General features: G+C 41.1%; 1 protein-coding gene across 1 annotated transcript in view; it reads right to left on the bottom strand.

Annotated features, from left to right (window-relative positions):
* Positions 1-15,205: 15,205 nt before the first annotated feature.
* The window catches only part of ak4 (adenylate kinase 4), a gene marked incomplete at its 5' end in the record, with an annotated part of 43,571 nt that continues 32,716 nt past the window's right edge, over positions 15,206-26,060 (bottom strand). Inside the window, 1 exon segment of the mRNA XM_041207811.1 lies at positions 15,206-15,317. Within this exon segment, the coding sequence (XP_041063745.1) occupies positions 15,206-15,317 (112 nt within the window).

Here is a 26,060-nt window from a genome sequence, read left to right as displayed (position 1 = left end):
AATGTTATGTGTTTATATCCTGTGCTAGCAGGCAGGACTATACAACAACACAGGAAGCAAACAGCTATAGGCATGACCCAGACAGATGGTATGAAAAAATTGCTGGAACTGCAGTTGCTTTACATCAAAACAACAATGCTGTGCTGGTTCAATGAAAGTCATTTTGCATCACTTATCACGAGGATGTATGGCACTTGTAGTCCAGTAATTGTACATTATGCTCTTGAAATGTGTCCATATTATTGATTTAAGTTTTTTTAAAATCATGTCCTTTTTTCCCCCCACTTTTCCTGAAGGCACTGACTCATGCCGGGTGCAGTTGTATGGTAATGGCTAATGATCATTCTTTGTGAGAGAGAGACCAAATCAGTGATTGTTGGCAGGCTGCCTGCCAACCCTGCCTAGCACCAGTGGACACAATACTGCCTGGACCAATGTCAATGAACTTTCTAGCGGTAATCAGTAATGGAAATTATGACTGAATTATTCAGCTTCCTAGCTCAGAGCTGCAAAAACCATGTTAGGATTCTTACTGAGAATCCAGTTGAAATCAAAATAAATCAAGGATCAAGCCAGCAGCCTCCTTAGTTCCATGTTTGGGATGCATTTATCTACTAAGCTATTGGGGAGACTGATTTTGGTTAGTAGATTGTACTATCCAATTTTACCAGTGACAGAATGCAAAATTAACAATTAGCTCATTTTCAAATTCATTTATTTTAGGAGTTTTAGTTACTTCTTTTCATCATAATTTTTTCAGGCCAATTGCACAAACTCTATTGTTACCTCAACACAAACCATGAACAAATCTGGAACACTTCCTGTTCTGAATGATTCAGTACTATACTAAATGTTGATTTACTAACTAAGTGGAAGTTATGCTTTTAATTGTTCAAGAACATCTGCACCCCATTTTTCCCCCTTGATACATTTCCTCTTTAACTAATGCCATCCCTAATAATATACTTTGTCCTGAAGTTGGAATGGATCTGGGTTAATGTTTTATTGTACACCCTTGTTAATCCTACTTTACAACCAGTCATTAGAAAGAGGCATGTTTGAATCTACCAGTGGTCAGCAAGTTTGGAGCACACATTTATATTGTCAATGTGTCGTTGTTTCCAAAGCAAAAATTACCCCTGGTGAGTCTGAAGAAAGCAGTAGATTACCACACTATTGGCAAACTTCACAGTGTTGGGAGGTAAATTCTCTATTAGCCTAGTATTAGAAAATGAAACAAAAAAAAAATGGATAATTGATATCATAAAAATCAAAGAACATTTTATTTACCCAGGTGGGTTATTATGGTCTTATAGACAGATTTTTAATCAGTAAGGGAATCAAGGATTATGGGGGAAGGGCAGGAAAGTGGAATTGAGGATTATCAGATCAGCCATGATCTCAATGATTGGTGGAGCAAACTCAATGGGCCAAATGGCCTACTCCTGCTCCTACATCTTATGGTCTTATAGATACAAAGGAGGTGACATATTAAAGTCCAGAGAGACTCTTCAAAAGATAAATTAGGAAAATTAGAATATTAGAAAATTCTTTTAGTTAATATATTACACCTAAATGTAATCCATTCTTTTATCACCTTTAGTGTTACAATCAGAAAATCTAGGCTTCAGTTTCAGAACTAGTAAATTAATTTCATATGTATAAAATGTAAGGAAATCAATTGCATATATGCTTCAAAATAACAAACAATTGATACATGCAAGATGGTTGGACTACATAGGAAAGGGTGCAATACACAGTTCTCTAAAAGTATGTTCACAGAGAGATATTATACCTGAGGATTATCATGTACCTTTGAAATTCCATCATCTAAAACAGAAGGAAAAAGACAGCTGTGCTGTTTACTCAACAAGCTTATCCAATGATTACTTAAAGTCACACTAGCCAGGAAGGCCCCAAGATTTGAAAGCCAGTCACTGCTGAATTAGTTGATTTCAGCTAAAAATGGGGAGGTTGTGTAAGAATCCAACAATTAGCTTCAATTCTTCTAGATTGGATCAATTGGCCACCATCAATTGCTCCTGATCAATACCCTTGCTAGAAGTACCCATGTAGAGATGTAAGGTGAGGGCATGAGTTTCAGTTGTGATTACTACCATTGCACTGCCTAATAACAATCACTGTCAAGGCACATAGGCCAGACACCACAGGGTGACTGGTACCTGTACCACAAAAAAAGATGGGGAATCAGAGATGTTGATGGTAAAAGAGAAAATAAGGTATGGTGCATGAATCAATGAGTTATACATTACAGGCATAGTGTGGTACATTAAAGCATCAACTCACTGCACCAAGTGCTGATTACCCAAACTCAGGCATACTACCATGATGATTTGAATCTGATTGAATCCAGATGCTTTCCATTTGGACAGAAGGGAGGAATTGGCAGAGTTGAAAAAAAGTGATAAAAATGCTCAAAGGTATTTTACAGAACATTGTTTTTTTACTTTAGAGAACAAAGGATAGAAAAGGGGAAAAGTATACCTCACTTTACAAGCAATAGATCACATCTCACAAATCTGATGGAATTCTTTGAGATATAACTGAGTCAGTGGGTGAGCGATATCTTGTAGCTAGAATATAAATTAAATTTTCAGAAATAGGTCGGTTATTGTGCCTTATCTGAACTTTTCAAAGAATGTTTTAGTTGTATGGATTTAATGGTAAATTGGCAATTAGCCAAACATGGAATTTTGCTAAAGTATGTTTGAATCTCATGATCCTAATCATTAATGGCTTTTGGGAAAATCCTAAAGAATTATTTTCTCCCCATATTGTTTATGTTACTCATGATTCTGGATGTCAGGAATTTACACCAAGGATAATTTGAGGATGGGATCTCTTTCTTTCTCTGGGGAGAAGAGAAAGGTCTCCTTGGAATTTCCTTTCTGTAATTTTTTTGAGATTGTTAATTGATTTAGAAAATTGAAACAGAGGAAGGAATCCAAATCAAATCAGCACAATTATTGATCATTTAATTTTAAGTACCATCAGGAGTTTTTTTTAGTTCCATCACTGAATATATACCTGGGCCTTGTACCACTATTTCTTTTTGATTAAATAATAAAGTATGATTTTAAAAAAAAAATCCTATAAAGCATAAAATGAGACATGTTCAGGCATAGAATATTACTAAAAAAAAAACTACATGTCAGTGCTTTGTGAATAGACAAGTACATAACTCTTGTGGTCAGGTGTTCATGTTGAATGCTAGTATGTCGTAATACATTGACTGAGTTTTTCTTTCAGGTTAGTATTGCTCATTACAACATCAAATGATTAGGCAATGACAATATAGCACTATAAGTCACAAAATAAACTCTTCAAGTTAATTCTATGAATTGAAAATTTCAACTTGTTTCCTTTCTCTTCTGGACTGTTAAGTACAGTATCACCACCATACATGAGCAGGCATTGCAAGGGTCAGCCAATTATCTGACTGTGGTGAGGAGTATCGCAACCAAAACAAATCACATCTTCACCTGATGTTTGTATACCAGACTGTGTTACTGCACAGTAATTAGCTGCAGAAAGTTAGGCTGAATTTTTCCCTCCTCGGTCCATGAATACTGGAACTAATTGTGGCACCTTGACTGATATTAGCCGAGATCAGCTAAGTCAGGATAAACTAGGGGAGGAGGTTGACTGTGCATGTGATCTAGACGTAACTGGTGAAAAATGATACTCAGGCTACAATTGCAAAAGCAGGAGTGGAACAAAGCAAGGCCAGTCCACCTAGTTAAACATTGGAGGAGAGGAATTGAAGGAAAAAGGTATTGTTGACTGTGTCAGAAGCTGCAGAGCTATTGAAGATTAAATGCAATAACAGAATTGGAGGATGTCATCTGTGACCAGTGCTGTGACTGGGCAGAAACCTGATTTAGAGAGATTCAATCAGGGGGTCTGGGAAAACCCCATACTGATCTGGGAGGACTTCACATTCAAGGATTTGAGGAAAAGTTATTTGGAGATGGAATAGTTTGTAAGAGCAGAGGGACTGAAGGTTGATTTTTTTTAAATTATTATTAAAAGTAGGTGAGGGGAATGATGGGAAATTGAGGGAGACAGTATCTGAGTGAACTGATCCATTTGTAATCTTAACTAGTGTGGGTTCAGGAAGGGAAGTTGATTGAGAGACAAAATAGGTCTTATGGACTAGATGAGCTTGTAGAGGGCACGAAGGGAGGTAGAGCCAGTTAAAGGCTAGAGCAGGAGAATACCATGATGGTTTGGCTTGGTGGGGAAGAAGACAATATGGCAGAGCAACTGAATGAATGGTCCCAATATTAATGAAGTCTATGAGCTGCTTACGCTTATTATTGGAGAAATGTGGGTGGAAAGGGAAGGAATAAGGTGTTTGAGGAAATGGTTGGAAGTAGAGAAAAGAAGCCAGGAGTTACCTTTTGTGTTCAAGATGTTCTGGGGATAGTGAACAGTTTGAAGAGGGAGAGTAAAAACTGATGGTGCTTGTTATTGTCCAGCCAAATTTGTCACTGGATGGCTAACCTAGTTGGAGCAGATGTGTTCACTCCTGGCTGGTTCTCCACTTTCTACATTCTGTAAACTTGGAGGTTGTCTAAAATTCTCCCTGTGTCTTAACTCACAGCAAGTCCTGTTACCCTATCACTGTTCTGCTTGATGATCTACATTGGCTCTGAGACATGCAATTCCTTGATTTAAAAATCCTTATCCTTGTTCTTAAACCCCTCCATGCACTCAACTTTCCCTATTTCTGTAATCTCCTTCAGCTCCACAACCCACTGAGATATCTGCTTAATTCTGGCCTCTTGAACATCCCTGAGTTTTTTTTTCATTTGCAAGATGTGGGCTTCACTGGCTAGGCCAGCATTTATTGCCTAGTTGCCCTTGAGAAGGTGGTGGTGAGCTGCCTTCTTGAACTGGTGGAGTCTATGTAATGTAATTACACCCACAGTGTTGTTAGGAAGGCAGTTCCAAGATTTTGACCCAGTGACAGTGAAGGAACGGTGACGTATTCCCAAGTCAGGATGGTGAGTAGCTTGAAGAGGAACTTCCAGGTCATGGTGTTCCCATCTAACTGCTGACCTTGCCCCTCTAGATGGTAGTGGTTATGGGTTTGGAAGGTGCAGTGTATCTTGTAGATGGTACACACTGCTGCTACTGTGCATTGGTGGTGGAGGGAGTGAATGTTTGTGGATGTGATGCCAATCAAGTGGACTGCTTTGACCTGGATGGTTGCCCTGATTCTAATTGCTCAGCTATTCGTAGCCATACCTTCAGTTGTCTAGGCCTCAAGCTCTGGAATACCCTCCATATAGCTCTCTGAATATCTATCTTGCTTTCCTTCTGTACAACACTCATTAAAACCCACCTCTTTGACCAAGCTTTTGGTCATTTGACCTAATATCTCATTAGCCAAAATGCCTAATTTCATGATTCTTTCATGATCCATATGTTTTAGGAGTAGAAATTTTAGTTTGGTGATTGAATTGTTAAGTGTATGAATGAAAATACCTGGTGAGAGGTTGGTAAACAGACCTGAAGTAATTGCTATTCAAATGGTGGCACGTGCTTATATAATAAGGCTGGAGTTGGAAGTGGGAAACCACTAAACAATGGCTGGCCCTGTTCTGAGTCTTAGTGAGGACAAGATATCTATAGTTATCTTCATAAGGGGTATAAGTTATTCATGACAGTCCCTAAATCAAAAGGGATGTTCTGAAAAGAAATGTAAATAGTTGAAATCTCTATCTCGGACATCCCAGGGGTGCCATGTTACTATGGGGATAGGTTGCAGGGATTTTTCACAGACACAGGCTGTTTTGCGCATGGAGCTAGAACAGCTTGCAAACAGGCAAAGAGGCTGAGCTACTGGGAGTGAGTGCTCAAAGCAGCTTTAGGCCAGAACTACTATCAGAAATTGGATTCAATGAGCAAGAAAGCAGTGAAGCCCATGCTTGAGCTAGGGTATCCACAGTTGAAGTGCTTAAAGAAAGGTGGAAGGTCACCTGGCTGGATGCTGATGGAAGGGCCCCAAGAAATCTCATACCTCAGAATAGCTGGAACACTGAGGAGAATCAAGGTGAATTCCTGAGAGCTGTGGCAGCCCTTGGTCTGACCCTAGGATAAGTGAAAGAGCCCTCAAGTTACTGGAAAGTGTAGGGCAACTTTTGTGTGGAAATAAAAATAGAACGGCTTGTATCCTGTTGAGATTTACGGGCTTAAGAAATAAGGGTTTATGAAATATAGTGTTCAGTTAGTAGCGCTTGTTTTGTTTAATTCTTGTACAGTAAAAGATTTTGTTTAAAAGGTGAAATTTTGTGGCATTATTCAATTAATAACTGGGAGTTTGAATTTCTTTTTAAAAATCAATAGTTCTCCTTGAGATCATAACATTGTGGCACAGTGTCATAGGTAGTTTTATAATGCTCCTGTGAAGCTCCTTTGGACACTTTGTAATGTTAAAGGTGCTATATAAATATAAATTATTCAACCTATGCCCCTTGGGTTTTCAGGAGTGCAGCTGCGGAGATGGTGGGGTCATAACTGGGGAATTACCAATGTAGGAAAGAGTAAGAGTTTCACCATAAATAAGGGCATAAGAATTGGAGGTGAGGGAGTAGTTGCAAAAATATTATGGCAAATGGAGGACCAAAATCTAGGCAGTTGGGAGTTTGAGTGCATTGGAGAATCTATTTTCCAGAATGGATACCAAAGGGAGATTGGAAGGTGAAAAGGGATGTGAGTGGTGTGGGATAAAAAGAAGTGTTTAGAAATGGCAAGATTAGGGTATGCTGGGCAGGAAGGTCAACAAGATAAGAGAATCTTGCCATTGGGGTTGCTGCTTGTAAGGAAGCAGTGACTGGTGCTTCCATGGGTTTTCAAATGTCAACTGAGGTATGTACTTATTCAAGGGGAATTCAAGACAGGGATAGTAGAAAGATGGTAGGTAGGGAGATGCATATGGAGGTTAGGGGTAAGGATGGTGAGAGAATTGAAAAATGATATGTCTGGGTGAAAGGGTGCAGGCAGCATAGACATGTCTAAGAGGGGTCAGGATAAATTGAGGGATAGAAGATTATGGTCTCAGGTTTGGGACAGTAGCCAAAAAAATGGAAGTCAGGTTACATAGAAGTGGCAAAGATTAGGTTGGATACGGCTGCTTGTAAACAGGAGACATGAGAGAGCCCAAAGTTAAAGATTTTGTGGTGTGAAGAAGTTGATTTTGTAAATGTGGAGGGGGAGTGGGAAATGCTTGGGGCATCTTTGTGCCAGCCTTGACAATGGTAGTACTCTCACCTCTTAGTCAAAGGTCTTAGGTCATAGACTACAGACTACTACTGGCTGCATCCAGACAATCCCAAGTACCAGACGCCTTTCATGAAATGTTCAACACTTGATTAAGGCCACCATCAGTAGACATGCACAATGGGATGGTGCTAGATACCAGAATAGCAATGAATTAAATTTGTGTGATAATGGAGAGGAAAAGGAAGTGCCGATGTGCTGGCAGTGCAGATTTCTGTGAAGGAATTTAAGGCTGGTTTCAAACTGAGTAAAAGAGGCTTCTGGGTTTGTCTTCTATGGTCAATTTTTGAAAAAGTCAGCGATCTTAAAAATCAAAAAGCCCTGTGAATGCTTTTCACAAAATCTTTTGTGATTTAATGTTTTTAAGGTCATACCAGTGTGAATTCAACAGCATATTAAATAGGCAGTATTTAATATTTTCTCGTAAAACATAAGGGCCTTTGACATGGAGGCTCCAGCAAGACGAACATTGTTCCGAACTGAACATCCTCTCACCATCAGCAGCTTTGTAAATAAATGTGATAATGTTTTTCTGTATACAATGATGTTGGATCCTGGTCACTAGTTTAGTTGGACTAATGGACCCGTGTTGTATGCTTGTTTCGGGATGGCCGAGTTGGTACCACAGACAGAGTAGATCAGCATACAGTTCTTAAGTAGAACACATTCAATTTATTTACAAAGGAACTCCGCAACTACACTTGTGTGCTTACAACTCCAACCCTGTCTCTACATTACTAATTCTAACTCTAAACCACTGACTACTAAGGTAGTCTACACTACTCTGTTATTGAATATTAAGATCATGTGATCTTCAATTATAACATTCTTCTTAAAGGTATATCACACATCAGATTACCACATCCCACCCCTTTACGCAGAAATGCATTTTGCAGTTACAGTTACAATTTTTCTCAAAATATCAAGTTTTTTACATGGTTAAGTAATTTACAAATTCAGTCTTTTGGGGGATTTCCTTATGTGTTGGACGTCTCAGCTCTACAGCTTTAGATGCTCCGTCAGGAACTTCTGTTTCTTGTGTTGTCCGAACTCCAGGCTCTTCGGCTGTCATCTGCAACTCTTGCAGGTACAGCTGATCCTTCAGACACATCTGCACTTAGTTAGGTTCTTTCAACAGGAGATGTTGATACAGTCACTGGTGATGTCCTATACTTTTTCTCTCCTCCTTATATGATCTATATATCTCTGTATGACTTGGTTTTCCACTTTCACGTGGTAAAAAAGAGGTCCAGTCACTGCACATATTTCACCTGATAAATTTTGGAGAAGGACCCAAGTGGTTTTCATGTATACCATCTCTCCTACAGTAAACTTTCTGTCATAACTGTGCCAGTCTTGTCCAGTTTTCTGACTTCCCTGACTTCTTTCCACCTTCTTCCTCCCCGCCCCCCCACCTAAATTTGGCGTTATTAAGCTCAATCTTGTTCTGAGAGAGCATTTCTTCAATAATTCTGCAGGTGTGACACTTGTTGTTGTGTGAGGGGTGGTTCTATGATGGAAAAGAAAATGTGCTAGTTTGGGTGCTAGTCTTCAATTAATTTCTTCATGCCAGTTTTGAATGTTTGAACTGCTCTCTTGGCCAGTCCATTCAAGGAAGGGTGGTATGGTAAAGCTTTTACATGAGTGATGCCGCTGAGTCTGATAAACCATTGAAACTCAGTCCTAAATGCTGTGTCGCTATCTGAGACGACGACTTCTAGTGCTCCATCGATGGTGAAACTTTAACGTGGCTTGTCATGACATAGCTTGTCAATCGTAGCAGAAGATGTTGATGACTTCACCTCATATACGTTCATGAATTTTGAATTAAGATTAACAATAAGGAGAAACATTTTTCCCATAAAAGGTCCCACATAGTCAATATGTAATCGCACCCATGGCCTTGCTGGTCACACTCAAGGGTGTAATGGAGCTGGTGGAGGTAACTTTTGCACTTGCTGGCACTGCATAGAACTTCTCACTAAATTCTATTTCTGCATCCATTCCAGGCCACAATAGGTAGTTGCATGGGTATGGCCTTCATTTGGGAAATACCTGGATTGACTTCCATACTGTACAGTAACCCTGATTCCTTTGATTTTGATATCTTCTTCCATGTAAGTTTTCAATTTGGCATCTGTTTCTTCCAAATTTAATTTAATTTTATATTCTCCAAAGTTCAGGTATTTGAAGGTTTACACACTTATGGAAGCTCCTCTGTCCACCCCTATTCTGATAGGCTTATCATTCACCCTCACTGTTGCAGAAATTGGTTCTGTTCTTCCTACCTTTAAATTATACAACGAATAAATATCTGAATCTGTTACTTCAGGCTATTCTATGTTATAGATCTCACGTGGTTTTTTCCTTTTGATTGAAAGTCTGCCTGATTCTATCCTTGCAATGTCTCACGAGGCGTCCAATTCGATGGCAGTAAAAATGTTCATTTTTTTCAACTTCCATTCATTACAAGGTTGTCTGCTTCCACCTCTGTTACCATTATTCCATGTTTTCACTGTTAGGTAATTTCTTTTATTTGCCTGCAAGTGGTGGCTGTTTCCCGCTTCTCATCAGAGTTGTGCATTTTTGCACCCTTTTTGGCTGGGGCTCCCCACCCAACGTTGAGGACGGTGCCATTTTGTGGTCCCTGACTATGCTTTCCCTGGCCAGTGCTATTTCTAGCACCTTCTGAAAATCCAAATTTGTTTCAGGCAGTAATCTTTTCTGAATCATATCTTCATTTATACCGCACACCAAACGATCTCTAAGCATATCATTTATAGATGTACCAAACTCAATATGCTGGTAACTGTTTCAGACTTGCTACATAACAAGCAACTGTCTCTCTGGGGCTCTTTTTCTTGAGTTAAATTTGAACCATTGCATCATTACTGAGGGTTTGGGCTGGTAATGACTCTTCACAAGGTTCACTAAGTAATCAAAACTTTTCCAATCTGGGGGACTGGATGCCGTCAAACTTTGAATTAATCCATGGGTCTTACTTCCACATGTGGATAAGAGGGTCACTCACCTTTTCTCCCCTGCAATGTCGTTAGCTTGGAAAAAGAACATGAGGTGCTCAACATAATGAGACCAATTGTCCATGGTTGGGTCAAAAGGATCAACTCTTCCAAACTGCAGCATGCCTTGAGGGTATTGCTTCGATGATTAGGACAGAAATTCTACTTACGATTACTGTGTGAGGTATGGCTTGATTTCACTTGATCTGATTCCTCACTTTTTCTTGCTTTCTTTTCATCCTTCTTTGCTTTTTCCTCATTGCCAGTTTGTTGGATCCTGGTCACTAGTTAAGTTGGACTAATGGACCCGTGTTGCACGCTTGTTTCGGGATGGCCAAGTTGGTACCATAGGCAGAGTAGGTCAGCAGACAGTTCTTATGTAGAACACGTTCTATTTATTTTCAAAGGAGCTCAGCAGCTACACTTGTGTGCTTACAACTCAAACCCTGTCTCTACATTACAGATTTTAATTCCAGACTAAAATAAAAGCAAAATACTGTGGATGCCAGAAATCTAGAAAAAACAAAAATACCTGGAAAAACTCAGCAGGTCTGACAGCATCTGCGGAGAGGGATACAGTTAACGTTTCGAGCCTGAATGACTCTTCATCAGAACTAAGGAAAAATAGAAAAGAGGTGAAATATAAACTGGTTTAAGGGGGGGTGGTGGGACAGGTAGAGCTGGATAGAGGGCCAGTGATAGGTGGAGATTGCCAAGAGATGTCATAGACAAAAGGACAAAGAGGTGTTAACAGTGGTGATATTAACTAGGAAATGTGCTAATGGAGACATTTAAGGGTAGAAAGCAGGACGAGCAAGACAGATAGCCCTAGTGGGGTGGGGGAGTGGTCGAAATAGGCTAAAAGGTAAAGATAAAACAATGGATGGAAATACATTTAAAAATAATGGAAATAGTTGGGAAAAGAAAAATATATATAAATTATTGGAAAAGGGGGTGATCGGAAAGGGGGTGGGGATGGAGGAAAGAGTTCATGATCTAAAGTTGTTGAACTCAATATCAGTCTGGAAGGCTGTAAAGTACCTAGTCGGAAGATGAGGTGCTGTTTCTCCAGTTTGCATTGAGCTTCACTGGAACAAGGCAGCAGGCCAAGGATGGACATGTGGGCATGAGAGCAGGGTGGTGAGTTGAAATGGACCTGCCCCTTTACTTCCCCTCTCCTTCAGGGCCCAAACACTCCTTTCAAGTGAAGCAGCATTTCACTTGCACTTCCCTCAATTTAGTCTACTGCATTTGCCGCTCCCAATGCGGTTCCCTCTACATTGGAGAGACCAAACGCAGACTGGGTGGCTGCTTTGCGGAACACCTTCAGTCTGTCCGCAAGTATGACCCTGACCTCCCTGTCGCTTGCCATTTCAACATTCCACCCTGCTCTCATACCCACATTCCAGTGAAGCTCAACACAAACTGGAGGAACAGCACCTCATCTTCCTACTAGGCACTTTACAGACTTCCAGACTGAATATTGAGTTCAACAATTTTAGATCATGAACTCTTTCCTCCATCCCCACCCCCTTTCTGATCCGCCTTTTCCCAATAATTTATATATATGTTTCTTTTCCCACCTATTTCCATTATTTTTAAATGTATTTCCATCCATTGTTTTATCTCTACCTTTTAGCATATTCCGATTCCCCCCCCGCACACCCCACCCCCACTAGGGCTATCTGTACCTTGCTAATCCTGCTTTCTACCCTTAATGTCTCCATTAGCACATTTCTTAGCTAATATCACCACTGTCAACACCTCTTTGTCCTTTTGTCTATGACATCTTTTAGCAATATCCATCTATCACTGGCCCTCTATCCAGCTCTACCTGTCCCACCCCTCCCTTAAACCAGTTTATATTTCACCTCTTTTCTATTTTTCCTTAGTTCTGATGAAGAGTCATTCGGACTCGAAATATTAATTGTATCCCGCTCCATAGATGCTGTCAGACCTGCTGAGTTTTTCCAGGTATTTTTGTTTTGTTCTAATTTTAGACTACTGACTACTAAGGTAGGCCACACTATTCTGCTATTGAGTAGTAAGGCCATGTGAGCTTCCTTTATAACATTCTTCTGAAAGGTATATTACACATCAGATTACCACAAATGAGTTGTATAAACTTGTAAATTGTTCTAGGTGACAGAATGAGGTCTTTCACCATACTGAGGTAAATCTGATTTCTATACAATGTTATAATAGACCCAGGAAATATTATTTTGATTTCACTATTCAATGTTTATAGTTGTGTAAGATTAGTAGTGTAGATAGTGATTTGAGAGCTTGGAAGGAACAGAGGACAGCATTTAATTAACAATATCAATAAAATAAAGTTGCAACAAAGAGAGAGGTTATGGGTCAGAAGTGAGGGGAAAAGAACTTCACCTATCTGAGAACAAGCATTTACTCAGGTCCTGCCCAGCTGTGTGGGGAAACTAGAAAACCCTCTCAGACAAGAAAACAGTATTCGACCCTCCTTGAACTGGGATGTTTTGGAGACCGTCAGATGGCCAGCGAACCAAACTCCAATGCAAGGCAGTACCTTCATGAAAAGAGTAGAGAAAACTATGGGAAGATTGCTTTTCTTTGTGAGTATGATTCTGAATGATATGAAGGTGACACCAATGCACTAATCAGTGTCTCCCTCCCCTTTTAACATACTACAAGAATGTCCAAGCTTTTGGTTTTTGAGAGCTTCTGGATGTGAATGAGTCTCGGGAGCGACATAGAAAGTTTAAATCTATGTTGCCATTAAACTGCGCATACGGCAAGTTGCGGATATGAACAGATCTCGGCCAGTATTGAGAGTTAGAAGTACATACAGGACTGAGTAACCTGGACTGAGTAACATGGACAAGCTTGCCAAGGCTTAGGACTACGTGCAGTTTTGAATTCCCTGTTGTAATTAATACTTGCAAGTTAATCATTAGCAGCATTTCCATAAAAGTTACCCAAATTGATTGAGAAGCACAATTACATCTAAATAATTAAGATTAAATAAAGGTTAGTTTAATTGAATCAAGGAATTTTGAATTTTCACAGACTCGACCAATAAGGTATGCACATGAGTCCACCAGATGATCATTTAATCATGGTGGGGTAGGGGAGAAAGAGAATCAGTGTGTTACACCAATATTCATGTGCAGCACTTTGCAGTGTATGAAGGTCAGGAACAGGGACCTTCAATAATTTTCCCATCCTTTGTCCCTAATATAATGCTCCAATTATTGCTCCAGTCGAGATCAGCTTGTTGAACACAAACCAAGGACGGAATATGGAATCTTCCTACATTGCTCATTACCCCATGGGCAGTATATTTATCTACTAAGCTATCAGAGCAGCTACTTTTTATTTATAATGAAACAAATATCTCTACTTGTAACAGAAAATACAAGCAATCAAATCTTCCCCATTCTAAGTTGCATTAAAAAGAAATAAAATACAAATATCATTTTCAAAACACATTCCAAATGTTTGCTCCACTAAAATACAACCTTAATGTCCATCAAATTAGTAGTTCAAGATAAAAGTTTTTATTTTTACAGGATTTTACAGTTGGAAAATTTTTACAAAACTTGACATGCAGGTGAATTATTACAGCAAAAGTGTATATGGCTCATTTTTGCAAATATCTTTTATTTGAAAAAGAGTTACAGGTTTTTGTGGTCTAAAATTGAAACTTTAAAAAAATAAACAGCATTGCTGTAATAATTGTTAGCTGTTAGTACACTGAGCTGGTGGTCCTACATTAAATTTCCTGCCCATCGACTCACTATCTCAGATCTCTGTCTTCCTCCAGCAGCAACCCAGTTCCATTGCTAATGGAGAAAAACCACTTACTTGCTTCTCAGAGTTGCTCCTTCATTTTAGTGAAGTGAGAACTTCAGACCAGGCTCAATATCAACATAGAACAGCTTGGATTGGTAGGAAATATGTGACCAGTATCAATATCTGAGTATATTTGCAACATGTTTTGTACGTTCATGTGTGTTATTTAGGTTGAGCATGTCTGAGTCATTCTCAATCTGGTCCAAAGTTGCTCTCCTCAATACAAAGAATAGAACCACGAGGGGGAAAGCAGGAGAATCTTTCTGTCAGTGATGTCGCCTGAGTGGCTCTGGAGTGAAGGATGCCCATAAATGGCAGTTCTTCACTGAAGCAGAAAACTTTAAATACAAGCATTTAAATGTACATTTTTGTAGATGCAGAGTACTTTAACATTACTCAATCTAGAGTTCTCCTTTCATATTTTTTTATTTAATTAAACATTAATTACAAAGATATGTTTTTTTTTAACAACAAAAAATAAAATCAGTGTGCCATAAACTTGCACAGGAGGTAAACCTGAACATGGAGTAGTTTTTCACAGATGATAGTTAATTGGGAATCCCTGTTGATAAGAGCGCTGGAACAAAACCACATAATAGCCTAGGTGGGCCTGTCACTGTTAGAGTACTGCACTTTCAGACAAGAATTCAATGCTAAACAGCAGTCTTCCTCCTTTGCACATTTTCCAATTAAAATAATTCAAATAACAGAAAAGAAAGTAATTTGGAAATAGTAGGATGTTCCATGTAGTGGAAATGTTCAGAGTACAGTTAGACAGGACAAGAGAACTCTCGCATGGAAAAACATTTATAAAATCCAATCTGGAATGAGTTTTGCAAGCACTTGGTCTATATCTTTGTTTGTATAATATAAGAATGCAAATTCTCTTTTTCTGAGGCAAATACCATCATCAAAACAAGCATGGCTATGCTTGGAAGATAACATCTAGAACCAAGTTGAATGCAGAAGCTGCAAGGCAAGTCCACTGTAATTTCCTTTGGATACCACAGAGCCTGGAAATGTTCTGTTTGGAGTGGCTCAGCTTTTTATGGTGTTGCAATGTTAAGGGGTGAAATCCTGGCACTCATCAGTGAATAGACGCAAGGCCAAATCTTGTCTGTCTCTGTCCCGGAAAATGTATGCAAGATTCCCTTGGTCCTGAAATGAAAATAAAAGGCAGACAAAAAAAGTGATCATTATACCCGAATGGAATTTCTACCGCCTAATCTGCATTGCTCACAGAGGCACTAAATGCTGGAAAGCAGGGGGTTAATTAAAAATCTCAATTTTTGTGGATCAAGTACCTTTTTGGTACATGCCAGTTGGAGCTTATGCCTTGCCAGAGAAATACTGAGCAGCATTGCCACCACTCCTCTAGGCCTTTAGTACAAGCTTCCTCTACAACTAGTAAGTACAGTGCGAGAAGGGAAGAATAAAATGAAACACTATCTGCTCTAGGCATCTCAAGAAGGTCCAATCCACAGTATTTTTAAACAAAGTAAAGTATCTGAATGCTCCTGCACAACTGCATAACCCTTCCTACAATACTACCATGCCCATATAAACAACTGTGCTAATAATTTCATTAGCCCTAATGTGCCAGCTCCATGACTTCAATGAAGCGTAAAATTGGGCAGTGTGAAAAGTAGGCATCCGAGCCTGTAACATACTGGTTTTGGTTGCAATCTGGGGAGAAGGGAGAATGGGAGTTGGGAGAAAGGCAGTCAAAAGGGGATGGGTGAGGATGGGTTGGGAAGAAGTATGATAGGAACAAAATGTAGAGGGAGGCAAGATACTGATCGATAGGCTTGGCTGAGATTCAGTCTGAGAAATTCTCTCTCTCTCTCTCTCTCTCAATAGTGGGGTGGGGGAGTTGCTTGGGTGATTCTATGGTTTGGGACAAACCTACAAAATCATGCAATTGCAGTCCACAGCGCTACAGTATTGGCTTAGGACAATCAGTAGCATTTCCTTTTCTTATAAGATAGGAGAATGGTTTCAGATGAGGTAAGTTCACATTTAAATGATCACAAAACAGGACTGCAATGGATTGAATGGGTTGTTGGGAAATAGACGGGTTATATATTTTCCAAAGTATCAAGAAAGAGCAGTCGGGGCACTTCTGAAAGTGGATCGGTGAAATCGCTTTTCACAATAACTATATTCAACGTTTATACATCTGAAAATGATACTCATCTTTCATTCTACGACTTGCGTGACTTTACTGAGGGGGCAAAAGCAATGCGTTGAAGGCACAAAGTTGCTTTAGCTAGGAGTGTATACTTACTCACAGTGCTAAGACACTGGTGTTGCAGCTAAAGCGAGTTATCCTGATCATCTTTTAGCACAGTGAAGATCTATTATAGCATCATCTACACTTATATCAAAATGTTGACTATTAAAATAGATTATTTAACTGTTAAAGCCTGACCTAGGAGTTTTTAATGTACTTTGAATATTGTGACCCATTATCTTAGTGACCCATTATCTTAATGTATCTTTAGTGTATAATTTGCATTGTAGTTCTCTAGCTACTTGTTTTTGGAAATTTTTGCCTGGCTTCTGTGAAATTCCCTTTGCCAGGCAATGATGTATTCTACAACATTACCCCACTTTGGACTCTTTTTCAACACAGCTAAACCATTCATTGCTATGATCTCTGGTAACTTCCCATAACATTATTATTTGCCAATGTCAACAAAGTGATCTACAATATGACAATCTTACCCTATTGAGATTATTTTGCTGGCTTTGTTCCATTACCCCACCAACCCTTCATCCATACTACCTCCTGGTTTCTTCTTTTTTCTCCTCCACTCTAGTCGTCTTCATTTTCCACATTGCCATCTGTCCACCTTGGTCCAATTATATCCCACCTTCTAACTGTTTGATCTTGTTCTTCACTTGCTGTAGGACTTCGATAGATTTAAGTGTTATTTCAAGATTTAATGGGTTAAAATGCTGAATTAAAGAGAGACTGATGGCTGAACTTGTCTGGTTCAGTCACTGCTCCTCCATTCTGAGGCCTAGACTCCATTAATCCAAGCTGACAATGACCGTCTTCTCTCTGCCAATTTGTAAAGGTCCTACATGAAATAAGTGTGGCCAATCCCAGTTCACTTCCTAGGAAATGTGAGTCAACAGACCAAACACTGCTCATCAAAATCATTTAAAGATGCTGCAGAATTGTTGTTGTGGGAAATGGGAATTGTCACTCCAGTGCATAGGGAGATGTTCTAAGTTTGGGATTGAAGTAGCTTTATTAGTAGAGAGTCTTTACCTTGTGCTTGCCTAGCACAGAATGTACCCTATTCTCAAAACTAACATTCTTCACCTTTAAATAAAGGATAAATTCACCCAAAAAAGTAAAGATTATTGTAGGCAATGGCACAGGCTGTAATGGATTTTAAACCAGCAATGTCCAAAGGCAATGTTTTATGCACTGCTTGTTGGGATGGTGGATACTGATTCCATGGTAGCCTTCAAAAGAGAATTGGATAAATACTTGGAGAAAAAATTGTAAGGATTCAGAATAAGAGCCAGGAAGTGGGTCTAACTAGATTGCTCTTTGAAAGAGCCAGCACAGACTTGATGGTCAGAATGGCCTCCTGAAATGCATTATTCTAATCTTAACACCAAAAAACTTGAAAGGAGAATAAAAGGAAACAAAACAAAAGTTGATTAAAATATCTCCAAGGTCAAAAGACATCAGCTTTGTGATATTTTTACACACACAACTCAGGATGTATTTTTAAACCAGAAAAATACTAACTGTGTTTATTTACACATTAATTATTGAATAGATTCTCTTTGAAGTGCACCACTTTTTTCCATATCTGGCAGTTATTTTATCTTGTTACTTACAGGATGTGTCAGGAACTCCTGACTAAGCACTGTGTGCATTGTGCTGTTATCACCCATAGATACTGGTCTTACAACTGGTCCCTCTCGGGCAACTAGTACAATTTACCCAGGTTGTAGGGAGCAGGGGCTAAGAGACAAAAATTAATGGAAATGAAATTCAAACTGCACGTGCATCACCCTGATGGTTCAGCATTGTATCATACCTGCAAAGAAGTGGAACCTAGTTTCAGAGAATATCTGGTCGTTACTATCTGTGGATGTTTGAGGCCCGTGCTGCATTGAGCTGCACCTATCCTCCCCCATTCTGCATCTAGTTCTGTACTGACCAAGATTCTCTGTAGACAGTTATTGCCAGCTAAGTGCTGTGGGAGCTGCAGAATGGAATTGGCCACACGTGGTCAGGGTACACTAGCTGTTTATCATCCCAACATGCCATATCTCATGTGATGTCACTGAAAGCAAGACCTAATGTGGTAATGTGCTTCTGAGGAAATCTCTAACAGCAATTTGTCAGGCATTTATCTATCTTGCATGTTGCCATAGGAATCTGTTTTCCCAGCTTGCATACCCAGTTGAACGGTGCCTGATGTTAAGTCAGCTTCACCGTGTCTATGGAATTCGGGTTTTGTGCCTATTTGACCCAACATTTGTTTCAAGGTTGTAATGGGATCTGGATCGTGCTTTTGGCAGAACCCACACTGAGCACTGGTAAGTAGGTGCTGCTTGGGGATGATTCTTTCCATCACTTTGCTAATGATTCAGGGTAGACTGATAGGACTGTAATTGGCCAGGTTGGATTTGTCCTGCTTCTTGTGGACACAACATACTTGGGAGTAACTTTCCATATTGATACGTGAATGCCAATGTTATAGCTGTACTGGAAGTGCTTAGCTAGGGCCATCATTATTAGTTCTGGAGCACATATCAAGGATGCGGATAGCACCTGTAGCTTCTCTTGTAGCTGGTGCATTCAACCATTTCATGGTGTCATGGTGGATTGAATCAAACTGCCTGAAGACTGGCATCTGTGATAGTGGGCACCTCGGGAGGAAGCCAAAATGATCATCCACTCAGTCCTTCTGGCTGAAGAAGGTTGCAAATACTTCTTCATCCTTCCTTCGCTTTTGCACAAATGCATTGGACTCACCATCAATAAGGATGATTGAGCTGCTCCTCTGTGGTGGTCACTCTAACCACTGTTATTACAGTTGGACAAATCTGCCACTGGTGAGAACAAGGTCAAGTAGCTTGCTCCTTCATGATTGTTCTCTCACCACCTCCAAGTGATTTTGACATGGAGCAGTACTGATTCATCAGCTGAAGGCTGTCAGTAGATGTATAGGCAGCTGGTATCCTTTAGTATTTTGCATAACAGGTGTAGGGAGCATAGCTTAAAATTTATTGTGCATGTTTGTGTGTCCATGTCATATTGTTGTTGTGTTTTAATAAAATAATTGCATGTGCCCATACAGTAGTACTCTTTGTTGGTCCTTCTCAAACCTGTGCATCCTAATTACAAACAACTCCTGAGAAATTGGCGTTAGGTTTGAGGAACTTCTTGACATGTTGTTAGTGTATTCTCCCCACATACAAGGGATTGGAGGTGCTTAACTGTTTGAGTATTTGTGGCCAACCTGAAAGCCTCCAAAGTTAATAAAAAAGGGAAATATAAAATGGATTTGTTATCACCCATTTTATATTATTGCATAAGATCAAAATTATCCCTATGTTCAGTGTGTGGTGCATATATTAGCATACACATTAATGGGTTTGTGGACACCTACGTTAGGAATACACACTCCTACAGGGTATTTGTCTCAGGTATACTCCACCAGTGAACCTTCCAGTCTTTTTCTAAAGGCTGTTTCACTTCAGTGCCACTTCTGGGCTAGAAGAAGCAAAATATTCTGTTAATAAATGGCCCTGATAAAGGAAAGGGAATAAATACTGCTACATTAGCCAGGTGGATGAGTTAAGCATAGAACCTCTAGAGTCTGAGGGTATGTCATTTGTACTCTGCTGAACGTAATAATTCAGAATAATTCAGAAATCCATACTGTATTTGTATCATGTCATAACGGCACTAGGACACTTGCATGACACAGTTCATCAGATGGTCTTTTTATTCATTCACCATTTGTATGGGCATTGCTGACAAAGCCAGCATTTTATTCCCCGTTTCTAACTGCTCCTGAGAAGGTGGTGCTTAGCCACCTTGACAGCTGAGTGGCTTGTGAGGCCATTTCAGAGGACAGTTAAGATCCAACCACAATGCTGTGGGTCTGGAGTCTATTGTAGGCCAGACCAGGTAAAGGACAGCAGGCTCCCTTCTCTAAAGGACATTAGTGGACCAGAAGGGTTTTTCAGACAATTCAGTAGTTTCAAGGTAACTATTACTGATGCTAACTTTTCATTCCAGATTTATTCAATTAATTGAATTTAGATTTCCCAACTGTCATGGTGGGATTTCAACCTGTCTCTCCAGGTTAAGAGTCCAGAGCTCTGGATTGCTAGTACCACATAAGCACTATGCTTCTATTCCCGAAATCTATATCACAATCCACATCTCTCACTTAACACCTCTCTCTCTTAACATTGTTATCCAGGTTTAACTTGCCTCCATGCTTTTCCTAATCTTGTTTTTAGACCAAGTGCTGAGCAATACATCATTCATCCTGCTGGTGAGCCACTACCTGAAAAATCCTCACTTCTCTCCAGGACCAGATGAACAAATTCGGATGCAGGTTTTTATTTTGCGTGTGGCTAAGAAAGTTTCTGTTCTGCCAGACTGCTTGATCAGCATCAACACTTGGATGAGTCATAACTATTGTTTCTTCAACTATAGTTCAACTTTGGGCCAACTACCACAAACTGATTCCTTGTCATTGATTAAATCTCTCTCCCCAGTAGCTGTCACAGGCTGAACCAGGCTATTCAAAATCTTGGCACTCATTCAACACGAAACTGAGCTTCAGATCCCATATCTTGTCTGTCATAATTACCATTTCCTTGCACTTTTGCAATATTGCAAACATCAATCTCCACTTCTGAGACCAGAAATGAGCCTGCTGCGCCCCCACCATTTCCCGCCCCCCCACCCCCACTCTCCACCTCAGCTGATGAATCAGTCCTCCTCCATGTTGAACATCACTTCGAGGAAGCACTGAGGGTGGCAAGGGCACAGATTATATTCTGGGTGGCGGACTTCAATGTCCATCACCAAGAGTTGCTTGGTAGCACTATTACTGACCAAGCTGGCCGAATCCCAAAAGACTGGGTCTGCAGCAGGTGGTGAGGGAACCGACATGAGGGAAAAAGCTACTTGACCTCATCCTCACCAATATACCTGTCACAGATACATCTATCCATGACAATGTTGGTAGGAGTGACCACTGCACAGCCCTTGTGGAGACTAAGCCCTGTCTTCACATTTGAGGAAACGCTCTATCGTGTTGTGTGGCACTACCACTGTGCTAAATGGGATAGGTTTTGAACAGACCTAGCAACTCAAAACTGGGCGTCTTGGCCTCTTCCGGAGGTGCCCAGCATCACAGATGCCAGTCTTCAGCCAATTCAATTCATGCCACACGATATCAAGAAATGGATGAAGTTACTGGATATGGGCCCTGAGGACATTCTGGAAATAGTACTGAGGACTTGTGCTCCAGAACTAACTATCCCCTTAACCAAGCTGTTCCAGTACAGCTACAACACTGGCATCTGCCCAGCAATGTGGAAAACTGCCCAGATATGTTCTGTCCACAAATAATAGGACAATTCCAACCGGTCAATTACTGCCCCAGCAGTCTACTCTCAATCATCAGCAAGTGATGGAAGGTGCCATCAACAGTGCTATCAAACGGCACTTACTCAGGAACAAGCTGCTCACTGACAAAAAGATTGGGTTCTGCCAGGGCCACTCAGCTCCTGACCTCATTACAGCCTTTGCCCAAACATGGATAAAAGAGCTGAACTCCAGAGGTGAGGTAAGAGTGACTGCCCTTGACATCAAGACAGCATTTGACCGAGATTGGCATAAAGAAGCCCTAGCAAAACTGGAGTCAATGGGAATCTGGGGGGAGAAACTCTGCGCTGGTTGGGGTCATGCCTAGCACAGAGGAAGATGGTTGTGGTTTTTGGTGGTCAAGCATCTTGGTTCTAGGACATCACCTGTAGAAGTTCCTCAGAGTAGTGTCCTAGGCCCAACCATCTTCAGCTGCTTCATCAATGACCTTCCTTCCATCATAAGGTCAGAAGTGGGGATGTTCGCTGATGATTTCACAATGTTCAGCACCATTCATGACTCCTCAGGATACAGAGAGAATGTTTCCTATTGTGGGGTACATCATAAACTAGAGGCCATCAGTACAAGATAGTCACCAAGAAATCCAACAGGGAATTTAGAATAAACTTCTTTACCGAAAGAGTGTTGTGAATGTGGAACTCACTACGACAGTTGGTGAATGGTATAGATATTTTTTTGAGGGGGGGGAAGTTAGACCATTGTATGAGAGAGAAGGGAATAGATGGTTATGATGATAGATTTGGATGGGAAGAGGCTCAAATGGAGCACAACCACTGGCATGGTCTGGTTCAGTGGAATGGCCTCTTTCCATGCCATTTATCATATGTACTTCAGTTATTTTGAGATTTAAACAAACTTTTGTCACCTACATACTTGCTAACTCCGAAGCTCACCTTGATAACCTTCTTTTCTCCACCTTCCACAAAGACTCTATGAAGCTTTACTAAACTTTTTCCACTCCACTCTAAACCTCACTAACCATTGTTCCTTTCCCTGCTGACTTACACTGGCTTCTTCAACACTTGAGATTTAAAATCTCACCTAAGCCATGGTTTAGGTGGTAGCACTCCCATCACTGAAACAGAAGGTTGTAGGTTTAAGTTTCACTACAAGACTTGAGCATAAAAATCAAAGCTAGTACTTGACTGTTGGAGGTGCCGCCTTTCAGACGAGATGTTAAACCCTCTCAGGTGGACATAAACGATCCCGTGGCACTACTTTGAAGAAAAGTTGAGTTATCCCCAGTGTCCAGGCTGATGGTGGATGGCTCCAACAACCCAACAGTGTGCTTCTGTGCTTGATTTTAATGGGCCATGATTACTCATGGTGGCTCAGGGAATTGCAGTCCCCTACACCACCAGGCCATCAAATCAGCTGGGTTGTTTGGCGGTGGTTGTTTTTAAGTGGGTTTTTTTCAAAGAGTGGGGTGGGGTGGTGGGGAGGGGAGCTGGGGACTGGCATGGTGCGAGGCCCTGGTGCCGGGCTGACTGAAAGCCAGGGGGACGGGAAGGTTGGATTGGCCCTGGGAGCTGCTCTTTGGGGTTGGGAGGGGGAACCTTCCTTCCAGCAATTCAGAAAGCTGCTCTTCCTGTGCCGCAGGTCCAGTTAGGGCTGCCCTGAGGCCTCGTGTGGCTGGGGAAGGCCCCACTGATTAACCAGAGGCTACATGTTTACCGGCCTGGTTTTTGGCACTGAGTGAGGGTATAACTGGGGGTGTCTAGTGTCATAGTGAGTGATTATTACTTTGAAGGGATTTTCCTGTGGTATGGAGTTATTTTTTGGGGGGGATTTAGTGTTGTGGTGAGGGTTGTTTGAGGGAGGGGATGACTGCTATGGGGAAGGGATTATTTGGTGGGTTTTAATGTCTTGGGCTTTATTTGGAAGGATTCTTTGCTGTGGTGTGGTGGACGTCTTTTTGGGGGATTTAGAACTGTGATGAGTAGGTTATTAGTGGATTTAGTGCTATGGTGAGGGGCTGTTGGAGAGAGTTGGTGCAGTAGTGGGAGCTTTTTGGGAGTTTTTAGTACAGTGACAGGCTTACTGAAGTGGTTTAGAATTGAGATGCAGGTTTTACTAACGGGTTTGAATTGCTGAGATGGTGGGTTAATGAGGGGTGTTTAATCTAACTTAATTTAATTTGCTAAAGCAGGGGCTCTGTCAAGAGGCATTAGTGGCTAGGTTGAGTTTTCCTGATGGGTACTGGAGGTGGGGTCTGGCTGCCATGAGAGGGGCCAGCGAATCGCACAGCTGGAGGATAAGATCACATCTATGACTGGCGATCTGAGGCATGCTGATCGGTACCTTTCAACATTAATTCTTGATGCTGTTGTTAATGGCCAAGGGAGTAAGCTCGACGCACAGTCTGGACAGGGGTCCCATTAGGCAGTTTCCCTCAAGTTAGAGCCTGCCAGGTACTCCTGCAACCTACTAGGCCCAAGATATATAGGCTTTGGTCTTTCCTCTGGATATCAGCCTAAGAGATTGAGAGGGTGATACAGCTGCCAGGCAAGCCTGCACTCCTGAAACCATGCCTAGGCTATGCAGCAAAGAAAGGTAACCTTTCGGCTTGGAAACTGGACTGAGGACTGTGTGCCCTGGCATGAACAACGACCCACATTCCACAACAAGTGCACCCAAGCTGGCCCTGATAGACTGTAAACTACGCAAGCTTGGTATTGCCAGTGCCTTTATTATTCATGAGGCTAATTACACCACCTTCTGGCATGAAAAGGGTGCTGAATTCACCATGAGCATAGTGTGGGCTTTACAGTGAGCAACCAACTGACACAGTCAATGGAGTTGCCAGTAGCAACCTCAGAGTGCCTCATCTCCCAGTGCAGTCAATATCATATGCGCCTATGCACCAACTCTGTATGCCGTCATCTCGGACGAAGAGCATTTCTATGACTTTCTAGGTAACATTCTGAAGACCATTCCAAATGCCGAGATGTGATTCATCCTAGGTGACTTCAATGCGCAGGTTGGGGCAGACAGTGGTTCATGGCCAATGTGCATCAGTCATCATAGGGTAGGCAATATCAACAATAATGACCAACACTTCTTGAACTTTATGCCCTGATGAACTATGCATCGTCTACCAGGGCAGACATCGTCACAATGTATCATGGCATCACCCAGACCTGGTCATCATGGAAAGGTGTAATTTGCCCAGTGTTCTGCACCTTGCACAGTGCAGATTGTGATACCAACCACACTCTTGTCAGCAGCAGAGTGAAGGGTACCCCCGACCACCCACCATACATCAACAGCCCTTGCACAAGTAATGATGCCAAATATCAGCACTTTGCACTGTCACTAGGATGATTGCTACCCACCAAACATTTATCAGGAAATGCCAATACTGGTATCAGTGAAGCTTGAAAGTCACTAAGCTACTTTCTGATGATTAAGCTAAGACAGCCATGCAAAAGGTGGGGAGATACTATGCAAATAAACACTCAGTCAGCTAACATCAAGAAATCCAAACCACTTATGACAATGGAAATTTACAAGTTATGGATGAAGGGATCTAGACAGCGCTTAGAAATAGCATTGCAAGAGCTTCTCCCTGAAGTCGGCAGCTGGTGAAGTACTCACCAACAGAAGTAAATAGATGTCCTGCTGGGCTGAACATTACCGTGAGCTGTAGTCCTACGAGACAGCTATCTCCCAGCCTGTGCTTGATGCTCTCCAGCAGCTTCCTGTCATGGATGAGTTAGATTCAGAATCCTCATTGCATGAGCTTGAGAAGGCCATAGGCTGCTTAGCAAACAGGTGCCTGGCAAGGATGGAATCCCAGCCATACTGCTCAAGCATGGATAGTCCCATCCACTACCACATCTTTTATGACCACCACCTCTGCTGGAAAGTAGACTCCATTCCATAGGAGATGCATGGTGCAAAAATCATCACATTATACAAAAACAAAGGTGACAGAGGCATCTGCAGCAACAACTACAAGGACATCTCACTCCTTAGTGCCACGGGGAAGGCCTTTACTAGTGCTATATTTCAAAACTTCATCTACTTGGAGACCAAGTGTACCTGGCAGCATAGTGTGGTTTCTCTGCCAGCAGATTGACTGTAGACATGATCTTCTCCACATGCCAGCTACAAGAGTATGCCTCTTTCCCTAATTTTTGTAGATCATACTAAGGCATTCAACAGAGTCAGAGCATGACTCAGCAAGATTTTGGGGAAAATTTGCTGTCCAATAAAGCTCCTCAATATCA

Source organism: Carcharodon carcharias, chromosome 16, assembly GCF_017639515.1.
Source record: "Carcharodon carcharias isolate sCarCar2 chromosome 16, sCarCar2.pri, whole genome shotgun sequence".
Classification (NCBI taxonomy): Eukaryota; Metazoa; Chordata; class Chondrichthyes; order Lamniformes; family Lamnidae; genus Carcharodon; species Carcharodon carcharias.
The sequence above is the reverse complement of the archived record's forward strand: the minus strand, read 5'-3'. Positions and strand labels throughout refer to the sequence as shown.